Raw genomic sequence first — 26,525 nt, 5'->3', positions numbered from 1 at the left:
GTGGTCTCATTTAGAGGTACCACTTACCACTTCACCATTTCCACATAGTTTAACTCACAGACTACATATTTTAAAAGTCTCTTTCTATTTAAAAGTTTTTATATTAAAAGTCTCTTTCTATTTATTAAATGTATAGTTAGTAAAGTCTTATATTTCCTTGATAAATTTTTATAGTTAGGTAAATCTAATCTTATTCTTAAATATATCAAATCATAACACAGATGGCCTTTGTACTACATAATCATTTTCTAGAATTTTACTCCCTGATATGTAAAGCCTATAGATTTAGGAAAAAAGAAAGAAAGAAAGAAAGAAAGAAAGAAAGAAAGAAAGAAAGAAAGAAAGAAAGAAAGAAAGAAAGAAAGAAAATCTTATAAGCCAATATCAAAATGAAAGATCCTTTTACTAGGCCTTTATTATTTCCCTATTTAGGAGTAAAAAGAAAAATATCTCCTAAAGAAGTCATTTCCAAAAATCCACAACATGAAATGATAGCATGGGGAACTCTCAAGAATTTACACACCACTGAGAAGTAATTACAACCCTGAACCCACACAGCAAAACCACACCATGGATAATAATGATGTTCACTATCTTCACATTCAACATTAGGGAAACTTCAGGTTACTTTTTTTTTTTTTTTTTAAGTTTAGCTGTTTAGTCAAAGAACATTCCAACAATTGTCCCTGGGAGGTTTTTATGAAGATACCACATTTTCTCATGATACAATCTGAAGCCCACATTCCTTCTTATACCAATACTGACAATTCTCTTTATAGGAGAATAAATCATATAAATTAAGTTTTAAATGGCCACAAATAACCCCTGATATCAAGTCCGAGGGTTCCAACCCTCATTCTCCAGAGACTACCTGAGTAATTTAGTGGCAATCAAACAAAGCGACAATTTAGTAGCAGAGGTTTCCCTGGTGCATATCACTACAAAGCTAAGAACCATTAAGATCTTACCTTTGAGAGAAATGGTTGTCATTTAGAACATTAAAAAGAAGTAAAATCAGCTTCATTCTCATTGCAAAGAGAAAACAAGACAGAGGTGAGAGTGTACAGTCACCAATGAGACTATGGGGTACTTAATTTTGCTTACAAAAGAGGCAAAGGAGGGGCTGGCTCTGTGGCACAGAGGATTAAAGCCCCAGCCTGCAGTGCCGGCATCCCATATGGGTACCGGTTCGAGTCCCGGCTGCTCCTCTTCCGATCCAGTTCTCTGCTATGGCCTGGGAAAGCAGTGAAAGATGGCCCCACGTCCTTGGGGCCCTACAACTGCATGGGAGACCTGGAGGAAGCTCCTGGCTCCTGGCTTTGGATCAGCTCAGCTCTGGCCACTGTGGTCACTTAGGGAGTGAACTAGCAGAATGGAAGAGCTTTCTCTCTCTGGCTCTACCTCTCTCTGTAACTCTGTCTTTCAAATAAATAAAATAAATCTTTAAAAAAAGAGGCAAAAGAGAAAGTGAAATGGTCATCCTAACATGTTGTCAGAATTTTTGATTCTGGTATTATTTTTACAACAACTTAATACTGAGTATAATTTAAATGTATGTTTTGTATCCTAAACTATATAAGTAGTAATTTAGGTAAGTCATGTTTTCTCATGTATTGTTATCCAGAATTAAAATACTATCTTTGTATCTGTGTGGATATAAGAATTTCTGGTAAATATTAATTAATTCTAGTAATGTATTGAACAGTTGCTAAATCCAGGAATTATGCTAGGCATTGAAGATACAACGTGAAAAATAAAACTATCCCCAACCGTAAGTAAATATAGGGTACAAATTTAAGAAATTGATATTTTGAGGTTTTTCAAAACTATAGTACTTGTACAGCTCTGCCTGACAATAAAGATGAATCAGCATTCTCCCTTAGTCCAAAGCAATTTATTTAATCTCTTCTACCAGGACCCAAAAGAAAATTTGAAATTGCTTTTTTCCCCCAAAACTTCACTAAATAGTTAATAACCCAAAACTTTCTGGAAGAGTCTGAAGGAGCAGCTATCACTTTCAAAGCAATAGCTTTAACCAGAAAACATACTTTTTTGGCATTGCTGGCTAAAAAAATAAATATATAAAGCACAGAAAAGAAGATAAATAAAGATAATGAAGTCAACAGCGAAACTGCAACTTTTAGTTTCAAATAGCAGCTAAATTGAACCATAAAATGCCCATGGAAACCTAAAAAAAATTTTCAGCCTGCCCATAGATTCATGAAGGCAGACTAATGAGGTGGTTTAGATGCCCGGCATGAGGGAACACGACGGCTTATTTCACCATGGTGTGACTTGGGACAAGCTATCTAAACCTATTTTTTCATTTAAAATGTTACTTATTGGGCTGGTGCTGTGGCACAATAGGTTAATCCTCTGCCTGGGCTGCGGGCATCCCATATGGGCACTGGTTCTAGACCTAGTTGTTCCTCTTCTGATCCAGTTGCCTGCTATGGTCTGGGAAAGCAGTAGAAGATGGCCCAGACACTTGGGCCCCTGCACCCTCCCTTGTGGGAAACCTGGAAGAAGCTTCTGGCTCCTGGCTTAGAATCGGCGCAACTTGGGCCATTGCAGTCATTTTGGGAGTGAAGCAGGGGATGGAAGACCTTTCTTTCTTTCTTTTTTTTTTTTTTTAAGATTGATTTATTTGAAAGCCAGAGTTACACAGAGAGAGAAGGAGAGGCAGAGAGGGACAGGTCTCCCATCCACTGGTTCACTCCCCAGATGGCCGCAACGGCTGGAGCTGCGCCGATCTGATGCCAGGAGTCACAAGCTTCTTCCAGGTCTCCCACAAGGGAGGGTGCAGGAACCCAAGGACTTGGGCCATCTTCTACTGCTTTCCCAGGCCACAGCAGAGAGCCAGATCAGAAGTGCAGTAGCCAGGACTTGAACTGGTATCTATATGGGATGCCAGTACTGCAGGCAGAAGTGGCTAGGCTACAGTGCTGGCTCCTGGAAGGCCTTTCTGTCTCTCCCTCTCACTCTCCGTAACTCTCTCGAATAAATAAATATAATCTTAAAAAAAAAAAAAAAAAAAGAACGCTACTTGTCTCATTGACTGGTTGGAGAGTATATGAAATCACACCTTTAAAGCGTTTACCAAAAAATGCTAGTTATTATTTTCCTCCAAACATAATTAAGTGGTTGAAGGCACCAGCTGAAAACAGACTTCTGGGTTTGAACTTAGTGACACCATATCCTTAGCCACAATCCTATCTTCTCCTAAAAATGGATCAAACAATAGTACCCTTCTCAGAGAGTTTCTGAGATGATGAAATTAGCTGAGAACTTAAAGAGTAAGAGTGCCCAGGATGAGGAAAATGCTCAATTAATTCTGGCAGCCATTAATCTCCATGAGAACACCAAGGTCAGTCCAACAAACAGGAAGTACCACATGACCCCAGGAGGAAGCACTCACAAAACTATCACCCAGACAATGTGATCTATAAGATAGGTACTAGGCATTGTTATTCACAAGCTTGCAGTCTCTTCAAGAGTCTAAAAATATCAACTATCTTGACAAGTATAAAGTACCCTGTCCAAAGGCTTCTCTTCTTTTTCCTGCTTATCTGTAAATTGTAATTTAAGGCTACATATTCCAAGCAACTGAACACATCTAAGGAAAAAAATAAAGTCTTCAAGTATAGTACAATTTGTTCATCAATCAAAGTTTACACACAAAGATAAAGCTTACTAATATGCCATACAAGAGGGCTTTAAAATATTCATAGAAAATGGAATTAAAAGATAAGTCTATTCTGGTGCAAAAAAACAAAATTGAAACCTATATATATTCATATATGTGCTTACACAGTCCTAAATATAAAAACATCAGTCCAGTGTAACCAATGAAAAAATTACTTAACTTAAATATAATGTTTAAAAAATCTGATGCTTGATCTAAATATATTTTCCACTTTCACAGTATACATTAATTTCCATTTGGCAATATATCTGTAATTTGTGAATAAACTGATCTTTAATTCAGTATCAACTACTCTCCTTCCTTTGACTTCTAGATAAATGACTTATTTTCTTACCAGTTTCTGCAGTTAATTTTACATGTCAACTTGACTGGGTCATCAGGTGTGCAGACATTGGTCACACATTACCCATGCTTGTATCTGCAGGTTTCCAGATGAGGTTAGCATTTGAAGTGGTAGAGTGTTCACTCCCAATGTGAGTGAGTTTCATCCAGTTCACTGAGAACCTGACTAAAACAAAAACGCAGAAGAAGCAAGAATTTCTCTCTCTGCTCTACTCGTTGAGCTGGGACACTGGTCTTCTGCTGTCTCTTCTGCCTGGGACTTACACCTTCAGTGTCCTGATTCTCAGGCCTTCAGACTCAGGCTGGAACCACACCAGCAGCCTTCCTTGGTCTCCAGCTTGCAGATGGCAGATAATGATATTTCTTTTCCTCCACAATTGCATGAACCAATTCCCATAGAAGATCTCTTGCTAGATAGATAGCCATAAGATGCAGATATATAGACATTGGTTTCCTAAAGGCTGTTTTTCTCAAGAGCCCTGACTAATATACTAATTGAAACTCTCAGGCCAAGGCCTTTCTCAAAGACCTCTTAGAGAAACCTTTCTTGGTGCTTTCTCTTCATAATCCCTATACGGCATGGAACCTTCTTCTATGATACTTTGAGGACTTACCTTTAGGGAAACCATATGCTCCTGCTTTTCCTTAATGTCTCTGGCAAACCCTCCTTAGTTCTTTGCCAGAAAATAGTTCTTGCTATTATTAATAGCTATTGTGCAAAGCATAGCCATTTCATTACCCTATTTAATCTCCAAATTTTTGCACCAAAACAAACTCATCTTTTTTAAAAAATATATATATATATTTATTTGAAAGGCAGTGTTACAGAGAGGTAGATGTAGGGAGAGAGAGAGAGCGGTCTTCCATTCATTAACTGGATCACTCCCCAGATGGCCACAATGGCCAGAGCTGCACCAATCCAAAGCCAGGAGCCAAGAGCTTCTTCCAGGTCTCCCACAAGGGTGCAGGAGTTCAAACACTTGGGCCATCTTCCACTGCTTTCCCAGGCCATAAGCAGAGAGCTGGATTGGAAGAGGAACAGCCAGAATATGAATCAGCACCCATATGGGATGCTAGTGCAGCAGGTGGAGGTTTAGAGGGGCCACAGCATTGGCCCCTCTTCCTCAATTTTTTAGACACATCATCTAACTCCTGCTAGAATTATGAGTCTCGAGGCTGGTGCTGTTGTGTAATATGTTAAGCCACCATTTGCATTGCCAACAGCTTACATGGGTGCGATTTCTAGTCCCAGCTGCTCCAGTTCCCTGCAAATGTGCCTGGGAAAGCAGCAGAAGATGGCCCAAGTATTTGGGTCCCTGCCACCCATGTGGGAGACCCAAGCACTCTGATATAGGATAGAGGAACCACAACAGGCAGTTTAAGAAGCTCCTGACTCCCACATTCAGCCTGGCCTGTCCTAGCTGTGCCAGCCTTTTGAGGAGTGAATCAGCAGATGGAAGATATTCTCTTTCTCTCTCAATCCCTCCCTCCCTCCCTCCCTCCCTCTCTCTTTCCCTTCCCCCCTCCCTGCCTCTCTCTCTACCTTTCAAATAAATAAATCTTAAAAAAAAAAAAAAAAGAATCACAAGAGTCTTATCATAACACTGTCCCAACAGAAAAGAAAATGTGGTAATATTTTTCATCAAATTTTTCTCTTTATTCAACCTCTGCTTTTAAACAAAAATTACTTATTAATTTATGTGACAGGAGAGAGAGAAAGAGCATATTCTCATTAGCTTAATTCCCAAAAGCCCACAACAACCAGGGCTAGGCCAGGACGAAACCACAGCAGAGAATTCAGTTTGTATCTCCAATGAGGGAGGCAGGGAGCCATCCAGACAATGCCACCCCTATCAAATCCTGGTTCAGTGACTCCAGCAACATGGCCCTTCTCAACCTGCTCCCCATGCTGGATGCCCTCAGGTTCACCGCTGATGTCCGTTCCGCACCGAGCCTAAACTTTCATCAACACAGACTCTGGTGACAGCTGCTCCCAGCTCCACCAGAACTGGGGTTGGGGGGAAAAGCAGGGCGAGCCCTCAGGATGCTGTCGGATGCCCTGTCCAATGTGAGGATTTCCTGGGCAGGGTTTGCCCTTCCCAGCCTTGCTGCCCCGGGAGACCTACACTCCACTGGGAGTCTGGATGGACACACAGGCCAGACTTCGAAGCAGCCTCACTCAGTTCACATTCACACTTCATGGACACCCCAGACTGGGACAGGCTGAGGCCAAGAGAACTGAGCCAGCGCCTGGTGGAGAGGAAGGACTGGCCAGAGTGAGATACAGACATAACCATGACTCGGGAGGCTCAACGAGAAGTCAAGTCAGCTTTGTGGTGATTTGACATTTAAAAAAAAAAAAAAAACTCTTGAATAAAACTGAAAAAAAAATTACCTGCTGCCTCACAGGGTATGCATTAGCAGGAAATTAGAATCCAGAGCAGAGCCAGCCAGGACTTGAACCCAAGCACTCTGATATAGGATGGGGGCACCACACCAGGCAGTTTAACCTTGAGGCTAAATACCTGCCCCAACTTTTGCAATTGTGCTTTGATTTACACCCAGAAAAAAAATGATTCTGCTAAAAAAAAAAAAAGTTGCTATGAAGCAAAGGACGAAACACTAGACTTCCATATGTTTTAAAGCCTCAGAAATTGTTCAAAAACCAAATACATATATAAAGCAAAAGACTTAAAGAAAGTCCGTGGGAAAGTAAATTACTATTATTTCAATTCATTTGATTAAAATGAAAATTCTATTTATTGGATGACCGTATAAAGTGATGCTTTTATCACTACACATGAAGCTGTTTTTCATTTCTTATGTTTAAGCATTCTTCCATTTTTTTCAGTTTTCACGTACTATTTTTTTTTTTTTTACAGGCAGAGTTAGACAGTGAGAGAGAGAAACAGAGAGAAAGGTCTTCCTTCTGTTGGTTCACCCCTCAATGGCCGCTACAGCCAGCACGCTGCGCCAATCTGAAGCCAGGAGCCAGGTGCTTCCTCCTGGTCTCCCATGCGGGTGCAGGGCCCAAGCACTTGGGCCATCCTCCACTGCATTCCCAGGCCACAGTAGAGAGCTGGCCTGGAAGAGGAGCAACTGGGACAGAATCCAGCACCCCGACCGGGACTAGAACCCGGGGTGCCGGCGCCACAGGCAGAGGATTAGCCTAGTGAGCCACGACGCTGGCCTACATACTCTTTCTTTCTTTTGCTATCTTTCACATTCTCAAACATTCTTAGGTATACTTTTTTTTTAGATTTTCATTTCTGCCTTACAGATCACCATTCTTCAGCATCAAAATTCCTAGGTACTTTCCAAACATCTTCCTCTGAATCATAATCAAACATAAAATACCACAGATTTGGTTTGTAAAGCCATGTTACACAGATGTAATTAACCCAAAAATGCAAGCACTGCCTTTTCAGACTTCCCATCTCAGTTCCTGGTAACCAATCCTGGCAGTAAGTTAGGGCAAATCCCCTCTCTTTCCTCACTTCCCATCTTCTTCTCCCTATGCAAACCATCAGCAAATTCTGTTGGTTCTACCTCCAATCCATGCGGAATCCAGCCACTTTCACCACCAAAATTACAGCCTAACCCATGACACGTCTTGCCTGTAACAGCCTTCAAGCTAGTCTGCCCGCCTTCACTCTCACCTCCTGATGATCATATGAGCCAGAGGAATCTTGTTCAATCATAATTCAGATAATGTCACTGCTCTGTTTAAAATCCTCCAACAGCTTCCCATTTCATTCAAAGCAAACATCAAAGTCCTGACAACAGCTCTCAAGGCACTATACAGGCTGACTAGGTTACCTATCAGCCTTCATCTACAATGTCTCTTACTCTCTTTTTCATTCTTATTCTCAGTGTCCTACTTCTGTATACATGAACCTATATTTCTTAGCACCTGTACACTAGCATTCTCTCTAGAATGCTTACTCCTAAATTTCCACATGACTTGCTCGCTCTCCAAGTGTTTGCTCAAACATCACTTTCTCAGTGAGGTCAGCAGCACTCACTTTTATTTAAAGGAGATCCTTACCCAGCCCATGACCACTATCTCCTAACTCTCTTCTTGATTTTACTTTTCTTCATGGCACTAATGAACCTCTAACCTACCATGCAATTTACTTAACTTGTCTCGTGGACCTGGCTTCCCCACACAGAATCTAAGCTCCAGGAGGGCTCTTTGCTAGGTCCTCATCACCAACAAGTGCCAAACATTTACTATTTACTGGATGGATAAATTTAATTATATGTCAAGATGCAAGCTTCAAGTACTCAAAGATAAGAAGAAATATAACTATACAGCTACATAACTACATGAGAAGCAGCAATAAAAATTCTGAGTACCAAGATAAACCATTTGGAGATAAAAATGTACTACATTGCTTGAACCTTTAGGCAATGATCAGTTTACTGAGAGCTATATTCGCAGCTAATGCCTTCCCAAGCCTCCCTAAGGCACAAGACTCTCAATAAGTCCACCCCAGACTGCCTTTACACCCTAGGCTTGCCATGTTATCACTAACAGACCAATCATGCCTCTAACTGCAGTCCACTGGTAGATTTCACAAGTCTTCTTGGGGTCTTTTCCTAAATGCCACTTCAAAATGTTCAGTCCATGTTACATGTGATTAGACATGCTACTCCTCTTCCTTGAAACCATATAGAACTTGCTTTTCTGCTGGATGATGGTTTGGAGGCTAAGACTTTTATTTATTTTATTATAATGTGAAATTTAATGTGATTTCCTTCATTTCTCCCACTTCTAACCATATTCCCAAGGATTATTATAATTTAATGGTTCAATATAAGGGCTTTAATGCAAATTTTGCAATAAAATGTTGCAAAGAAAATATTACAAATTTTAAAAAACTATATTGCTAACTTTTATTTCATCTAGAGAATTAAAAACAATAAGGATGAACTTTCATTATTATTTCTTCTACACCAACACCATTCTTATTATTTTGTGCTAAAAAAATCTTTTTATGGTAAATATTTATAGATCTATCTAAAAAGTGTTACTTCACAATGCCATATAAAGAAAAACTTTACCAGACTTCTGCAAACTACATATATTATGCAAGAAAAGAGAATAATTCCTGAATTGATGACCATGGATCCATAAGACAAAAAACATGTTCCTGTATAAACATTTCAACCCAATTTCATATCTGTACAATGAGGATAGAAATGTCTATGTTACAGGACTACAGGAAAGATTAGTAACAGTAGGAGCAAGATGCCTACAGCCTTATCTGTCATATAAAAGATACTTAATAGCTATGATTACTTTTAAAAAATAAATATTCAGAGTCTGACAGCTAGGTATTTAATGTTTATGTCTGTGCACACAACACGGTTATGAATTTACAACTCCATATCTGTACCCTCATTTTGGTGAATCAACCGTCCATGTGCATTTGGTCTTTAGCATCTTACTCTCGCTGTTCTAACATCAGTTTCCGCATCTAGGCATACACCTTTCACCTGTATACTTCTCTATCCAAACACTGACAGCCACCCTGCCCACTCCACCCCATCTCTATTCACAGCCACATTCTGTCTAGCTATTTCTTTTGTTCAAATCTGATGGAATGCCTTTTTGTCCATGCTGCAGAAAATTCCCTTTTGTACCAATCTTCCTTTTCAAATTTACTTCTTATGTCCTGTCCTAAATAGATGTGAAGACTAGATCACCAACTTGCAAGTGATTCTTGAGTTTAAAATGGAGCAGACTGGAACAGGGAGGTGTCAGAACACTTCAAAATCAAAGATTTTATGAAGTAACTGACTCTTATAATGACATCTTATCCTCTGTTGTACTTTCCCATGGAGGCCAGATCCCATATTATCCCAACTGACAAGCTTCAATTCCTGGAGACACCTTGGTTGTCTGAGTGCCTCTCTAGCAGTGACTCTCTTGAGACTTGCATCATTTGAAATCACCATTTGTCTATAGAATATTTTCAATCCTCACAGGTAATTTCCACCACATTGTGGGTATTTCCAGCTTCCTCAGTGACTTCAGGAATCTCAGTCATATTTGTTTGCTTAACAAAATCTCTACCATAAGCCTGCAAGGCATCAATTTTTATCTTACTACATTGCTCCAATCCTACCAACTCAATCTCTAATTGACTTGGTAGTAAAAACCTTACCATAGATACTTTAAGAGTCTTGCTCTTTTTTCCAAAAATATTCAGTTCTTTCTTTATTACTAATACTCTGGAACAGTGACATCCAAATCTACAGAGAAGATGGAATGTCCATGCTGCTATAATGGTTCCACATTTACCTTAATATCCTATTTCTAACCTCAAATAGAAGTCACAGAAGTCCATATTGGAAAAAAGGAAGCAAGGTGTAAGATCTTTCTAGGAAAGGAGGAGCATACATCCCAGGGCTCTCTGTACCATGTCCATTTCCATGGCTATCCAAGGAATGACGCAGGTCCAGACACACGGGAGGCAGAAGAGTCAAGACAGCAGAGCAGCCAATTATCATATTAACCTACAGATTCCTTTTTTTTTTTTTTTCTATAATCCTTTTGGCACACTATGGCCTTATGTGATAGACCCAAAAGTCCTGACTTGAAGTCTGTTAAGGTTTGAATTCTGTCATAACCCCCAATACCTCCTAATGTTACCTAAACTGAATGTGGGTCCAGGAAATTTGAAAATAGATAGACAACAGAGAATACCATATGAATATGAACATAGAGATGGAAGAAAGTTGTGAAGCCAAAAATTCAAAGGATGGCCAGAAACTACCAGAAGTGTAGAAAGGAACAGAACGGCTTCCCCTTCATAGCCTCAGAAGGAGATAAGCTGCTGACCTTGACTTTGGTTCCAGCCTCTAGCACTATAAGACAATAAATATCTTTTTATTAATAAAAAGCTTTTATTTAATAAATATAACTTTCTTAAGTACAACTTCTGGATTATGGTGGTTCTTCCCCCATACCCGCCCTCCCATCTCCTACTTCTTCTCCCATCCCATTCTTCATTAACATTCATTTTTAATTATCTTTATATACAGAAGATCAACTCTATACTAAGTAAAGGTTTCAAGTTTGCACCTACACACACACACACACACACAGAGTATATAAAATACCATTTGCAGGCTAATTGTACTGTTAATTCACATAGTACAAAACATTAAGGACAGAGGGAGCAAGTGCACAGTGACTCCTGTTGCTGATTTAACAATTGACACTCTTATTTGCCAAACTGGCCTGACCAGGAGAGTGCAATCTGGAAGTGACTCAACCTGGCCTGCCAGGCAGTGAGGCAGCTGCAGGCCGCAGAGAGGGAGGAGATGGGGAGGCCCGGTGGGAATGAAGGGTGTGACCTGCTGGGCAGAGGGAGAGACTTTTGAGAACTCAGGGGCAGTTCAGGATGGACTCTGGGGGGCTGACTATCTCCAGGCCCCTTCCGGGGTGGGGCACAGGGGCTAACCGAGTTCTCTCCCTTAGAATCAGGCTTTCTTTGTCAGCCAGAAGGGCAGAATGGGAAGAAGCAGCTGATTGCTGGTGTGTGTCCATGGTTGATGTGAGCAATTGGTGGGGTGGGGGAGACTCTGAGGGGCTTATGAGAGTGGTGGTCTGACCAGGGCTGAGAACAGGGGACAGAGACCTTGTTCCTTGATTTCCCTATTTCACCCACCCACACTCACACCATGTCTTGGCACATGGGCCCCTGGAAGGACAGAGATGGGAGCTTCTGGCGGCAGCGTTCACACCACAGAGGGAGCCTCTACAGTGACACCGGGAATGATGAGGACCACACACACTCACTTGTTTTGTTCAACAGCCATGTGGCCAGGCAGTCTGTTATATGCCCTGAAGTGGACACAGACCCTTCCCAAAGGGGCTTATAGTGCAGTGGGGGAAATGGACAAAGAAGCTGACACAGGAAGAGCCATAAAAGAGGAAGCAGGGGGCCAGCGCTGTGACGCAGCTGGTTAACGCCCTGGCCTGAAGCGCCGGCATCCAATGCGGGCGCCAGTTCTAGTCCCGGCTGCTCCTATTCTGATCTAGCTCTCTGCTGTGACCTGGGATAGCAGTGGAAGATGGCCCAAGTCCTTGGGCCCCTGCACCCATGTGGGGAGACCCAGAGGAAGTTCCTGGCTCCTGGCTTCGAATCAGCGCAACTCCAGCCATTGCGGCCATCTAGGGAGTGAACCAGCAGATGGAAGTCCTCTCTCTCTCTGTCTCTACCTCTCTCTCTGTAACTCTGTCTTTCAAATAAATAAAATAAATCTTAAAAAAAAAAACAGGAAGGAAGGCAACTGCTTTGGGTCCTACTTTAGCTCCACCACTTAACGGTCAGTGGTCAGTGTGAGTTCCCTCTCCCTCTCCTCCTGCCCTCTCCCCCCTCACCCCTCTGTTTCTTCATTTGTAATGGATACTTGCCTCATCTGGGGAGTGAACCAGCAGATGGAAGACCTCTCTCTCTCTCTCTCTGCCTCTCCTTCTCTCTTTGTGTAACTCCGACTTTCAAATAAAATAAATAAATCTTAAAAAAAAAAAACAGAATTGACACTCTTATTTATGACATCAGTGATCACCCAAGGCTCCCACCACAAGCTGCCAAGGCCACGGAAGCCTCCTGAGTCCACAAACTCTGACATTTCTTAGACAGCCCATAATCAAAATGGAGGTTCTCTTCCCCCTTCAGAGAAAGGTACCTCCTTCTTTGATAGTCCCCTCTTTCCACCTGGATCTCACTCACAGAGATCTTTCCTGTAGGTCATTTTTTGCCAGTGTCTTGGCTTTCCATGCCTGAAATGCTCATGGGCTTTTTAGCCAGATCCTAATGCCTTAAGGGCTGATTCTGAGGCCAGAGTGCTGTTAAGGGCATTTGTCATTCTATGAGTCTGCTTTGTGTCCTGTTTCCCATGTTGAATCGTTCTCTCCTTTTTAGCTCTATCAGTTATTGTTAGCAGACACTTGGTCTTATTTATGTGATCCCTTTGACACTCAATCCTAGCTTTACGATCAGTTATGAACTTAAACTGATCACATTAACCAGTAAGATGCCATTGGTACCTGCCAACTTAATGGGATTTGGAGTCCCGTGGCAAGTTTTTAGCTTTACCCTTAAAGGTAAATTTGAGGGAACCTGTGCCAAACTGTAAATCTCCTCTCTCTATTATTCCCACTCTTATTTTTAACAGGGATCAATTTTCAATTGGATTTAAACACCTAAGAATAATTATGTATTAAGTAAAGAGTTCAACCGATGGTATTGCGTAGAAAAAGAAAATACTAAAAAGAATAAAATAGTAAGCTGTTCCTCCACAGTCAAGACAAGGGCTGATCAAGTCATTGCTTCTCATAATGTCAGTTTCACTTCTACAGGTTTCCTTTTCAGTGCTCAGTTAGTTGTCACTGATCAGGGAGAACATATGATATTTGTCCTTTTGGGACTGGCTTATTTCACTCAGCATGATGTTTTCCACATTCCTCCATTTTGTTGCAAATGACCAGGTTTCTTTTTTTCCCACTGTATAGTATTTCATAGAGTACATATTCCATAATTTCTTTATCCAGTCTTCCATTGATGGGCATTTAGTTTGACTCCATGTCTCAGCTATTGTGAATTGAGCTGCAATAAACATTGAGGTGCAGATAGCTCTTTTATTTCATTTCCCTTGGGTAAATTCCAAGGAGTAGGATGGCTGGGTCGTATGGAAGAGCTATATTCAGATTTCTGAAGTATCTCCAAACATGACAGTAAATATCTTTACATAAGTTACCCAGTTCATGGTACTTTCTTATGGCTGTCCTAGCTAATGAATACAGAGTGCTGGCTCTATATTCTCATTTATAAAGTAGGCATTGTAGTACTTATCATATATTCACCAATAAATAATAAATATAAGTGCTTAGCAATATAAAAAGCTACATATTTCACAGATTAACTCATGTAATCCTTACCACAGTCCCAGAGCTATTAATACAATCAATCACTTTTTAACACTCAGAATAAGTGAGATCAATTATGTCATTCACCCAAAGTCACACAGAAAGTAAAAGGGCCAAGATACAAACTCAGGCAGTCTAACCAAAAATAACTATGAAGTTACTATCTTTACAGTAGCCATCTTTTACATACAGCTTTTCACAAATTAGTCACCAACACCATATCACTTCCTGACCTAAAAGCTTGCTTACCTCAGCAAACTGAACAAGTCTTTCATCCAAAAGCTTTCACAATGTAGCTCTGCCCCATCTTTTCTCCCTTCAGACTTACCAACACCTCTTTGCTGAATTTTGCTCTTTATTCCCAATACACTCTCTTTCACAGGGTTTCCTCTCTATTGGCAGCATACACAACAAGGTACTTTTCTCATTCAAAAAACACAAGCTCTTTAATGAAGCCTTCCCTGGCAACTCATTCACAGGTAGTCTTCCCCACAAACCCATCCATCCATTGCTCAATGTTTTGTGAGAATTCAGGGATGGTATCAGCCTTGAAGGTGCTTATATCATCTTTCAAGATAATGAAATACATAAAATACACAAATCACTGAAATAAAAGGTAGCAAGTTTGCATCATAATGACAAAGTGCATTGTAATGTGCATCAGAGAATTAGCATTTTTGGCTGTGATGAAGAAGGAAGGATGCACTGAGGAGGCAGAATGTGAACTGGGCCTTAAAGAAGGGTCAGTGAGAATATTTACAACTGTTTCTACTACATGGTATAGTTAGTGTTAACTATATGCACACTGAGTTACTTGAAGATACATATTCACTTCCTATCTCATTTTTATTGCTTTACCCTCTCTGGATCCAGAAGGGACATGAAGCAGATCTCTCCTACTCAGATACAAGCTGTTATGAGGCAGGGTCTTAGTTGTCTATTTCCTGTAGTGTCAAGCACCACTGACTACATGCAACACAATCCTTCAAACACTTTGTGGGGGGCCAGCATTGTGGCGTTATGGTATAGGGGGTAACGCTGTGATCCCATATGGGATGCTGGTTCATGTCCCAGCTGCTCCACTTCTGGTCCATCTCCCTGCCAATGGCCTGGGAATAGCAACAGAAGATGGCCCAAGTGTCTGGGCCCTTGCTACCTACGTGGGAGACCTGGATGAAGCTCTTGACTCCTGGTTTTGGCCTGGCCCAGTCTTGGCTGTTGGTGCCATCTAGGGAGTAAATCAGTGGATGGACGATCTCGACCTCCTTTCCCCTCCTCATCTGCCTCTCTATAACTCTCCCTTTCAAATAAATAAATAAATCTTTAATAAAAAAAAAAAAGATTTCACAGTAGATACTCAAATAGCATTTGTTAATTTACATTTCATACAGAACAATTCTATGTAAGCCATACTAAGTCTAAAAATTTTCATGGTGAAAATGACAGGACCCTAACACAACATTTGGGTAATAGAATGAAAATGACCAGAACAATATTTGTTTCTTTAGGAAAACAAAATAGATCTTTCTATTTCATGCTAGTGTTTAAGAAGGGATAAAAAGCAACAGATTAACTTTTATTTTGCTCCCTATTTCTCTTGGGTCCTAATTAGTTCCAAGAGGCTCTAATATATAGAAGATTTAAGGTAAATGAAGAAAAACCCAAGAATAATCTCACAACTAAAGAGGTCAGGAAAAGACACTGTACCTAAGATGATGTTGCAGGTTTTCAGTGCTTCCACAAATCAGTTTCCTTTAGGAAGGGTAATTGTGAAAAACATTTCAAAACTACTTTAAAACTTCAGGCTATAAAACTAAGTTGAAACACTTAATTCTGGGGCCGGTGCTGTGGCACAGTGGGTTAAAGCTCTGGCCTGACACACCGGCATCCCATATGCCAGTTCTAGTCCCGGCTGCTCCTCTTCCAACCCAGCTCTCTGCTATGGCCTGGGAAATCAGCAGAAGATGGCCAAGTCCTTGGGCCCCTGCACCCATGTGGAAGACCCGGAGGAGGCTCCTGGCTCCTGGCTTCGGATTGGCACAGATCCAGCTGTTGTGGCCATCTGGGGAGTGAACCAGTGGTTGGAAGACCTCTCTTTCTGTCTCTACCTCTCTCTATAACTCTGTCTTTCAAATAAATAAAATAAAACTTTTTTAAAAAATAAGAAACATTGATTTCTAACTCCTCAAGACATTGACTTTAGTGATCTGCATTTCTTGCCATATCCCAAGCCACTGACTGTCAGTTCAGGCTGCATTTTCCAATACCTTTTCCTGCATCAAGCCTGCTTTTAAGATAGTACTTCTGAAGTACTGCCTGATTTAACACTGAGAAAAAAATAAAACCACTGGCCTAAATCCATGGGACCAATTTTCTTAGAGTCTATCTTCCTAAACAAAATGAAACAACGTTCACATTCTATTTCTATAAATACCACCACCATCATCATCATTATTACTATCATAATTGCTAACCACAGACACTAATATGAGAAGGTTAGTATATGAGAGATATTTCTAGGTGCTTTCTGATATGGGTGACCTAACCACATGACTGAAGGATGCCCCACACATATGTTCATGTCCTCACTGGGACCCTTTCCCTCCTACTGTAAGTCTGGTTCTACCATAGAAAATAGGACAGAGAAGGGTTAAGACATAAATGAAAGTCTAAATGGAATGCCACAGACTGGTTACAAGATTACTTTTCACAGATTTTCTAAAATAAGGAAATACAGATGGGATCTAAGGTAGAGCAGAAGTGATGATGTTTATTTTGACTGTAGCAATCACATATATTATCACATTACACATACATGTTATACATATATCAATTCATGTTATGTATTTGAATATATGTAATCTCTGACATTAAATGGTTACAAAAACATTCAAAAAATGTGGAGAAAAGTTGGAGGAGAAAGCATTCAGCTTGAAGATGAGGAGTTTTGTTAACACTGACCTGAATGGAAACGCTGAAGGAACTGCATATGTGATAAACAGTTAACCTATCAAAAAATATTTTGTAATAAAAAGGACTATGTAGAAACTGTAAAGGTACCTTGTATTCAAATCACTGAAACTGTTCATTTCTTCCACATAGAAATATTAAATTATTTTCTAATTTCTAAGATTTTCAAATTCAGATAAGCGTTAAGTCAGAAAATTAGAGTCCCAGAAGACAAATTCTTAACATCTCTTTAAGACCCTCATTTAAATCGTTCTAAACAGAAAAGAACTCAAAAGTGTCCTTCAGAAATCAGAAAAACTTCCCTGTCTTTAGCATAAATCCCTCTTGATGCTGGCTTTAAGTCCATTTCCCCTTCTTTTTCTTCAGGGAAGATGGAAAACAGCTGTTCAACATTCTCTTTCAGGCTACTTTTTCCTTCCTGCCAGGCCCACCCCCACTTGGGAGAACTGTAAACACTGCAGGTGATTCTAAAATCCAGCTGGCTCCTGCCTGATTATCCATGGGCCTGGTCAGCCTGCCCATTCATAGCTCCCAAAATTATATGATTAAACTGTAAAGGTCCCAAGAAAAGGTTTTTCCCAGAATTTGTGAAATTCTAGAAATCCATCACCTGTAGCCTGTCCTCAGCTATTCGCAAACAACAAAATTTGCAGGGTCTCAAGAAAAGTCCTGTCAGGACTACCTAGGAGGTAGGCAGCTGCAGTCTTTACTGCTCTGTGTGACAGGACATGGAGTACACCAAGGCGTGAAACATTTTTAAACTACTTAGTGATTTTTATCATGCATTTCTTGAATTTCCTGTCACTGATGCAACTTTCTGGATGTAAGCAACTTAGAAATGCAACAACAGGGGCCAGCGTTGTGGCTTAGAGGGTTAAGCTGCCACCTGCGACGCTGGCATCCCACTCGGGTGCTGGTTCGATTCCTGGCTGCTCCACTTTCGATCCAGCTCCCTGCTAATGGCGTGGGAAATGCAGCAGAAGATGACCCAAGTGTTTGAGCCCCTGCACCCAGACCACGATGAAGTTCCTGGCTTCATACTGGCCAACCCCTGGTCACTGTGACCATCTTGGAGCTGAACTAACAGAGGGAAGACCTCTCTCTGTCTCTCCCTCTCTCTCTGTAGCTCTTTCAAATAAAAAATAAATCTGAAAAAAAGAGAAATGCAACAATAACTCTTTCAATATTTCAATCTAAAAGAGTACTCTGTAAACAAGACATCCATTTCCAGTTAATTCTTTAAATGAGAAATTTATGTTGGATTCATGACATTATATGCAGATTACTACATTTTACACCAAAATGCAACACTAATGTTGCTACGTCCTACTTCAGGAATTGCTAACAAATATCCTCATTTTTCTTGCATGAGCCATTTGACAGCAACAGTAAAGTCAGTATTTGCCTGTGTATTTCATCAATAAAAATATTATAGACCCACAACTTGGTGAGCCCATTTCCTTTACAAATTCATTTTAAGAGTTATGAAATACTGACTCAACTTTGTTGTGGTATAGCTTCCAAACGCACTAAATGCCTACTGCTTAGTAGCTAAGTGTGTTATACACAAGAAAAATGCAAAAGCCATGATCTAATCAACACACAGAACTTTACAATTCTATGGCATCTGTGTGTGCAATTAATATTTCGAATGAAAAGATTTAAAGGACAGCTTTTTAAACTGACTATGAACCTAGTCATTTTCTACTAAAATAACATAAATGCTAATTTAAACACACCTAGGATTTTTACTATCATAATCCTGCTATCTTTTACACTAGGTTGAGGAGAAGGAAGGCACTGTTAGTTCTCAATTTTAATTTTACTCAAAAAAGTGGGGATTTTTGGCATGCAGACACATACATTCAGTTGCAAACTCATTCTAACCCCATGGAGGACAAAGTAGATGAACACAAATAAGCCACAATGGATACGCCACATGTATATAATGGAAACCTAACTACATTCCTGTTATATTCTTTGTAACAAGACTGCATTTACTTAATGGTTTTAACTAATCCAAAACATAAACTGCCAAAGCAAATAACCCTTACAACTAGAATTTTCTTACAGCTTCTACATACAGTACTTCAAAAAATTTGTGGAAAATAGAATTAAAAGATAAATTTGCTTTACTGCAAAAAAATTTGAAATCCACCTACAGAAGGGTCTTCAAAAAGTCTGTGGGGAAATGTTGCATTATTCAAATTTTTGCATGAAAATAAACTTAATTTCATTTCTTCACAAGCAGAAGTACTTTCATATTACTAAAGAAGTCAATTCTGTTCTTTCAGAATTTCTTACCAATATGTGTTGACATCATTCATTAATATCCTGCTTACAGAACAGTCAAAGAGAATGGACACAAAGCAAGAAAGAAACCCAGCAATAATTTTAATGCATGTTAAAACTCATTGTGCTATTCTGAATTAAGGACTGAATAACTATTACATCCAAGAAATAAACAGATGGCCTCAAAAATCGTTTCCTCTCTTTCTAAACTGAAATTATTCCCTTTCCTCATTGTGATCTCTAACAGGCTCTCTGAACACTCCTCCTCCCACAGGTTTACATTCTTCCGGACAACTGAAAGAGGGGCTGGAAATCCACACTCTGAACAGGCTACAGCTTGCCTACCTGAAGCAGGGGTGAGCAATGCAATTGGTAAAGCACTCAGGTAAGAGACGTGAAACCAGCCCAGGAGAACCCCACAGACAGCCTGGGGCTCTGCAGGAATTAGACATGGCCCCACAACAGAATTCTTCCAAAGCAGAGATGTAGAGCGGCAGAAGAGGAAGGGGCTGCAGAAACGGGACTAGCCAGAGACAGAAGCCTGGGAAGCAGTAAGCATTCTAGGAAGCTGACGAATCATGGGGGTAGTGAGTAATAAAAGAGATAATGATGTAGATCTTTAGGGAAATGAAATTTCAGAGTCTTTACTAATAGGAATTTGGTATCACATAGGAAAGAGAGACAATCAAATGTGAAATTTAGGTTAATTTCATACCTATGTTCTTAATCATAAAATGGACAAGTCTCTTACAATCAGCATTTTAGGGATATAAAAGGAAATGCTGCTTTCCCAGGCATATTAGCTGGGAGATGGATGGAAATGGAGCAACTGGGAATTGAACCAGTGCCCATATGAGATGGATTGCAACTTAACCTGCTAGGCCACCGTGCTGGCCCCGGTACTCCAGACTTTTATACTTGCCTCACTCCCATGTTGGGCACCAACTCAAGATCTAAATAATTTTACTTTGTCATCAACACATCTGTTGGTCATTTGTTGACCTACCAAGAATCATATTCTACAAATCACTATGGAGGAAGATAATGTAATTGCAAGCTGAGAAAACCTTAAGGCTCTTAATACAGAAATAAGAGTTGACCTGTACTCCACTCAGACACATTCTTTCAGTAGAGTTACAGGTCACCAAAACTGCTTGAAGGTCTTACCCACTCTTTCAGAATAGCAAAGATCCAGACCCTCTCAGGACATGGATTAATGGGATCCACTATGACACTGCTTCCACTATAGGTTCTGCTTCTCCTCAAAGGCCTGTCAAACTCATCCCAGGAAAATGTAATTGTATTTGGGGGTGGGAGCAGTGACAGTGGTGAAAAGGACAAGACTATTTACTATATTTAGTATTCAAAACACTAATAAGTAATACTAATACATCCTGCAAAATGCTAGTCTTTTGCTGGTTTCTTTTCCCTTTCGGAAATATATTAGCAATATACTAAAGTCCGAATGTAAACATTTTTTTTTTTTTTGACAGGCAGAGTGGATAGTGAGAGATAGACAGAGAGAAAGATCTTCCCTTTTGCCGCTGGTTCACCCTCTAATGGCCGCTGTGGCCAGCGCATCTCGCTAATCCGAAGCCAGGAGCCAAGTGCTTCTCCTGGTCTCCCATGCGGGTGCAGGGCCCAAGGACTTGGGCCATCCTCCACTGCACTCCCGGGCCATAGCAGAGAGCTGGCCTGGAAGAGGGCTACCGGGACAGAATCCGGCGCCCCAACCGGGACTAGAACCCGGTGTGCCGGCGCCCCAAGGCGGAGGATTAGCCTGTTAAGCCATGGCGCCAGCCCGAATGTAAACATTTTATCTACCATTTTTCCTTTCCAATTATTTAATGAAATCATATTACTAAGAATCATGTCCTTTCATTCATGCAGCATAGCATGATCAGTTGCAAACAGAAACAAAAACCAAAATATGTTATAATAAGTAACATGAAGAAATGTCTTAATTTAAAATGTTTTAATGATTTAATTGTAGAATGCATCTTCATCTGTAATCTTAAAGCACTTTCTCAAAGATAATAAAAAGATTTTTATAATGGGATACTGGAAAACACCTATAAAGTTAAAAACTTCACCTCCTGGACAGTAACCAGGTAGTCTCAGGACAGTACAGGTAGTTACTGGATTGGAAAGTCACAGATCGCATAGCAATGAACTGTATTAGCGTTAAATTTGTGAACTAATTTCATAAATACGAAAGTAGAAGCATGCACCAGTATTAGTCACCAAAATGGTCCTGAGCTCACCTAGCAAACCTAGTTGACTGCCCACTCGGTACTTTCTCCACCCTGCCACAAACCTCAAATAGGGAAATTTCAACAGCCTCTTCCGAGGAACACCATGGTAAAGGCCTATACAGTGTTCTGTTCAAGTTTCCTTCTTTATCAAAGTACATTGCTTCTGTTTTTGTTGTTGTTCTCGTCATTTTGAGAATTCCCTTTTGGGAACCTTTCTATAATTTTTTTAACTTGAATGTCAAAATGTATTTTTGTAGGCCACTGTCTTATTTAACTAAAACTTGCTGAAACTGATACTGACATCATATACCAGTCAATGAAAACTAACTCTCCACGTGCAAACTCTCAGGAGCTGTGTGTTTATGCTTTCTTCCTTTCTACAGCTCAGTTCCAGGAGCTAAAGCTGTAGGTAACCAGCACCGCCTTGCACTTTTGGCTAACCCCACATAGAGAGGTCACTAGGTAACAGAGGCATCAAATTCAGTCTCTCCCCCATTTTTACTAAAAGAGAGCTTACCTACACACTTCATAAACTGACTTACATCCCTATGGTGAGCTTAAAACAAAAAAGTAATGCATGAAACAAATACTCAGACAATCCTACCTTTTATTCTTTCCTTGCACGTGATTTGTGTTATCCCATTTAGTAGTACAATTTGAAGAGTTTATAAAGCATGGCATATCAGTATTTTATTTAATGGAGAGGAATTATTGAGAACTTTTTCAAAAACTTAAGGGAATTTTAAAAAAGTTAAACTCTACAATGTGAAAAATAGAGAAATAAATGTGAAGACCCATTCTCAAGTTAAATGTAACATTAAACTATGACTAACGAAAAAACGTTTTAAAGTAATTGCATTGCATGAAGATCCCTAAAAACTAAACGTGTCATCTTCTGACCTAAAGAATTCCAGGTAAATAAGGTCACCTAATGCTTTCTAGCAGTGGATTCGGATTCGATCTTGATGCCAACTGCCCTCAGCCGCCTTAAACGAGAGGCGAAAACAGAAAAGTTCTCAGGTCACGCACTCAGCTCAGATTGCATCTGCGACAGGCAGTTCTTGAGCCCACGTAGCATCGCTTACAGGGCTTCCCGGCCTGTGAGTCAAGACCTCCGCCCCAACCCGGCTGCCTTGGGGCTGGGGTTTACCAAGGAGCGATGGAATCCAGCCTCCGGGGAGGCTCGGGCGTGCTTCCCCGGCGTCCTCACCCGCAAAGCCCGGCTGCCAGCGCTAGCTAGGATCGCCACACTCGACTCCACCACGGGGAAAGGAGGACGCAAGGCTGTGCCATCCAACCTGGCAGAAGGAAGCCTACGTCCCCCTGGGCCGAGCGAGAAATCCCAAGGGGGCCAAGCAGCCCCGACGCGCCGAAAGCGATCTCTGGGCTCTTCTGTGCGCGAGGCTCGGGGCTGGCGTTCTAGGGACGGGAGGGAACTAAAAGCTGTCGCCGAGGTTGCCCCGCCACAGGGAACACAACTCGAGCTTCACGCCTGAGGAGCCCTCCGGGAGCCCAGCCGAGCCAGGCCGGGGCGCGCAGCTCTGGGCTCTGGGCGCCCCGCCGGAGACGTGGCTCTCCGCCTCCCGCCCGCGCCGGGCCAGCCTCGCGGGCGACCCGCCTGAGTCTCGGGAAGAAAGTTGGCGCCGCGCGTCCCCGGCCGCCCCTCACGTGCCCCCTCGGCTTACCGCTCCCCGCCGCGGCTCCGTCCTCTCCGGCGTCGCCTCCCCGGCCTCGGCCCAGGCTCCAGAGGCCCTTCCCAGCCCCGCTCACTCCCGGGCGCCCGGGCTCCCGGCACCCTCGGAGCCGAGCCCTCAGCGCGCCCGCCGCGCCATGGGTGCCAAGTGGGCGCCGCGCCCCGGGATGCGCCGCTGCAGCTTCGGGCAGCGCTTCTGCGGGCCGGGCCGGCGCGGGCGGGTGGGGTGTGGGCGCACGGGGCGGTACCCGGCGGGCCGCTGGGGCTCCACCGCCGAGAGGCGGAAACCGCAACGTCACCGAGCCGGGGGAGGCGAGGACTGGGAGGGGGAAACGCGGACCCCCTTCCCAGGCCGAACCCCGACCTCCGGCCCGCCCAGCGTTCTACATCGCCTTCCTCTCCAGGGCCGCTGCACTCGCCTTCCCCGCCGCTCGGGCCAGACTCCACGCACCCCTGCCCTGCTCGGCCCCTTTGGCTCTAATTTGGTCAGGCTTCTTAGGACCCATCCGCTTCGAGCTCCTCTCTGGAATCGCACCCAAAGGAAAGATAACTTTGGAGGCCCACGGGGAGGAGTCGCTGCTTCCCTATAGCCCTGAGACAGGAAAGCGAGGAGAAGGATCCCGCGGGGATGGCGCCAAGTCCCCTCCGTCCTCTCCAAAATAGTTACTCCCCCTTTTCCTCCCGCCTTACTCTTTTCTCAAAGAAGGGAGAGTCAACTCGGAAGTCACTGACTGTACCAAGAAAATGTCCTACATCCCAAAGCACCGAACTCTGAAGACTGAGCAGGTTGTAATCACAAAAGGCAAAGGGTATGGGGAAAAGCTTTTGATGTATGCAGCTTACAAGAGGAGATTTCATTTACCTTATCTCGAGATCTCCCTCATCCAGCAAAGAGAATTTCCCCCTGTTCTGTTAAGAGCAGCAACTGCATACAAGCTCAGCCAGGTCCAACCGGGTCCCAGGAGCTGTGAGCCCTGCCTTAACCATGGGGCTGGTTTCCTCACCCTGGGTGTCAGCAAGTGAATCACCTACCGGAGCTAGGCTGTGCAGATGCTGTAGATGCGGAAGGCTGCTTGCTCATCCATGAGAGTGGGAGATGTTTTCCTGGGAGCAGTGAATTGCTTTGAGTTCTGAACGGTCACCCACGTCCTGCCTTGGAGGCTCAGAAGACACACACAGGAGCTTCCATCTGGCCACATCAAGAAAAAATGTGAATGTCTACTTTTACACTTAACTTTTTCAGAAATTGCGCTTAAGAGAGATGCTCCCTAAAGAAGTCATGAGCAAATGGTATTGCTAAGCATTTTTAGTATTCACTCAGGTTAAACCACTGATTTGCATAAACATGCCTATGTTTGTAGATGTGGGCTGTGGAGGAGAGAAGAGGCTCCGGGACCTTATAATTAGTTTAAATTTGTACTTTTCAGTTGATGACTGTGGCCTTGGAGAACTACCTCAATAGCAGTTTTCTCATCTGTTGCGTGGAGATAGAGTGCCGCCACTGAACAATTATAAAGAGAATACAATAAAAAAATCTAATACTAACTTAGAGTTTATCACATGCCAGGCACCGCGCTGAGAATTGCCTGTATCAATTCAATTGTTAGGACTGCTCTTTCCCGCTCGGAAGCGGAGACCCGGGTGCGTTCAAGATTCGGCTTCACCGGTAAACCCACCAGCGTGGCCAAGGAAGGCATTGCTGCTGGAGGTGTAATGGACGTTAATACTGCTTTACAAGAGGTGCTGCAGACCGCCCTCATCCACGATGGCCTAGCACGTGGAATTCGTGAAGCTGCAGAATCCTTAGCCAAGCGCCAAGCCCATCTTTGTGTCCTTGCATGTAACTGTGATGAGCCTATGTATGTCAAACTGGTGGAGGCCCTTTGTGTTGAGCACCCGATCAACCTCATTAAGGTTGATGACAACAAGAAACTTGGGGAATGGGAAGGACTATGTGAAACTGACCCAGAGGGGAAGCCCGGCAAAATGGTTGGTTGCAGTTGTGTAGTGGTTAAGGACTACAGCAAAGAATCTCAGGCCAAAGATGTCATCGAAGAATACTTCAAATGCAAGAAATGAACAAATAAAAATTTGGCTCATAAAAAAATTGTTAGGATTAAATTGTGAAAGTGTCTAACTGTAGGATGTAATCCATACGTGTGAATTTCCATTTATCTTTCCAAATTTGGGAGAGATTTCAGAAAAAAATCATCTGGTTTAATTTGTTTAACCTCCTAATACGTAGTCTTCTGGTTCAGTGATTCTCCAGCCAAAAACATTAGAATCAGCAGGGAAGTTTTCAAAAATTCTTTTTAATGGGGACTGGGGTTGGGGAGAGGGGGTGTCCCACACCAGACCAATAAATCAGAATCTCTTGGGTTGGAGTCTAAGCACCAGCCTCAGCACTTTTCTCTTTTCAGATGCTCGCGATGTACAATCAGAACTGAGAAATCTTAAAAGGAGGCACTACCTACTGACATTTGCTCACCTTCACCCTCCAATTTGCCTTTGATTTATCAGAAAATCTGTCTCGGTCTTTGGATACAGTAGGTGTCAGCAGACCTGCATTTCTGTCCTCTGGAGTCTACAAGATACATCTAGCCTTGATTCAACAGGAAATTGCTTAAGTTTTCCAGGGGACATACTACCTCCATCAGCTTTTCCTGACCCAGTCCGAAAGCTCTTGGGAAGTGATTTATGTTGCCAGGGTTACCCTCACAACTTGATCTCAAGCACTGAACTCAGGGTTTCATCCAAATAACAAAGTTAAAAGAAGTTGAATAGCATTGCTCTAATTACTAAATTTCCTTAGGTGTACTGTCAGAGCTTTTACAGCAGCAATATCACTGCATTGACTCCTGTATTACCATGCACTAAAAAGTGTTAGTTTTTTCCATAACTGCTGCTATGACACAGCTTCCCAAGTTACACCCAATGCAGTTTGTGTTCATCACTTAACACGTGATTCTATTGTATTTTGTTGCATTGAATTAGTCCTCTTCTTTTTAACTTGTTTACAGGTCAGGTATTATTGATGTAGTTAAATCATTCTAGCTCCCAATTTTACATCCTCTGCAAATCTGGTCTGATGTCATGTCATCATTTAACTTCTCATTCTTAGGCACTTCCCACTGCCAACCGACACTGAATTCACATGCTATTGACAAATATTCTTATCAGTTAAGGTCCCATATGTTTGTTTCCTAGTTATATTTTCTTCCCTTGTCCCAGGACAGCAGCTGGAGTGCATAGGTGCATGGCACCTTTGTAGGAATTAGAAAAAGACACACACACTCCTCACCCCAGCTGAGGAATTAAGAG

The 26,525-nt window shown here is 42.1% G+C and overlaps 2 protein-coding genes across 3 annotated transcripts in view; one reads left to right on the top strand and one right to left on the bottom strand.

The window, feature by feature from the left end:
- DSE (dermatan sulfate epimerase) overlaps positions 1 to 24,183 on the bottom strand; it is a 76,407-nt gene extending 52,224 nt beyond the window's left edge. Inside the window, exon 1 of one of the 2 annotated variants that reach the window (XM_062186650.1) lies at positions 24,067 to 24,183. The gene's annotated coding sequence lies outside the window, so the exon portion shown is untranslated. Of the gene's footprint in view, positions 1 to 23,196; positions 23,313 to 24,066 lie in introns of those variants that run through there. The other variant, XM_062186651.1, reaches the window with a different exon arrangement.
- Positions 24,184 to 24,890: 707 nt separating this feature from the next.
- On the top strand, positions 24,891 to 25,283 carry LOC133756138 (small ribosomal subunit protein eS12-like). Its single transcript, XM_062186653.1, has one exon. It carries the CDS (start codon positions 24,918 to 24,920, stop codon positions 25,281 to 25,283), a length of 366 nt encoding a protein of 121 aa, XP_062042637.1. The 5' UTR covers positions 24,891 to 24,917.
- Positions 25,284 to 26,525: the final 1,242 nt, after the last annotated feature.

Source organism: Lepus europaeus, chromosome 3, assembly GCF_033115175.1.
Source record: "Lepus europaeus isolate LE1 chromosome 3, mLepTim1.pri, whole genome shotgun sequence".
Classification (NCBI taxonomy): Eukaryota; Metazoa; Chordata; class Mammalia; order Lagomorpha; family Leporidae; genus Lepus; species Lepus europaeus.
The sequence above is the reverse complement of the archived record's forward strand: the minus strand, read 5'-3'. Positions and strand labels throughout refer to the sequence as shown.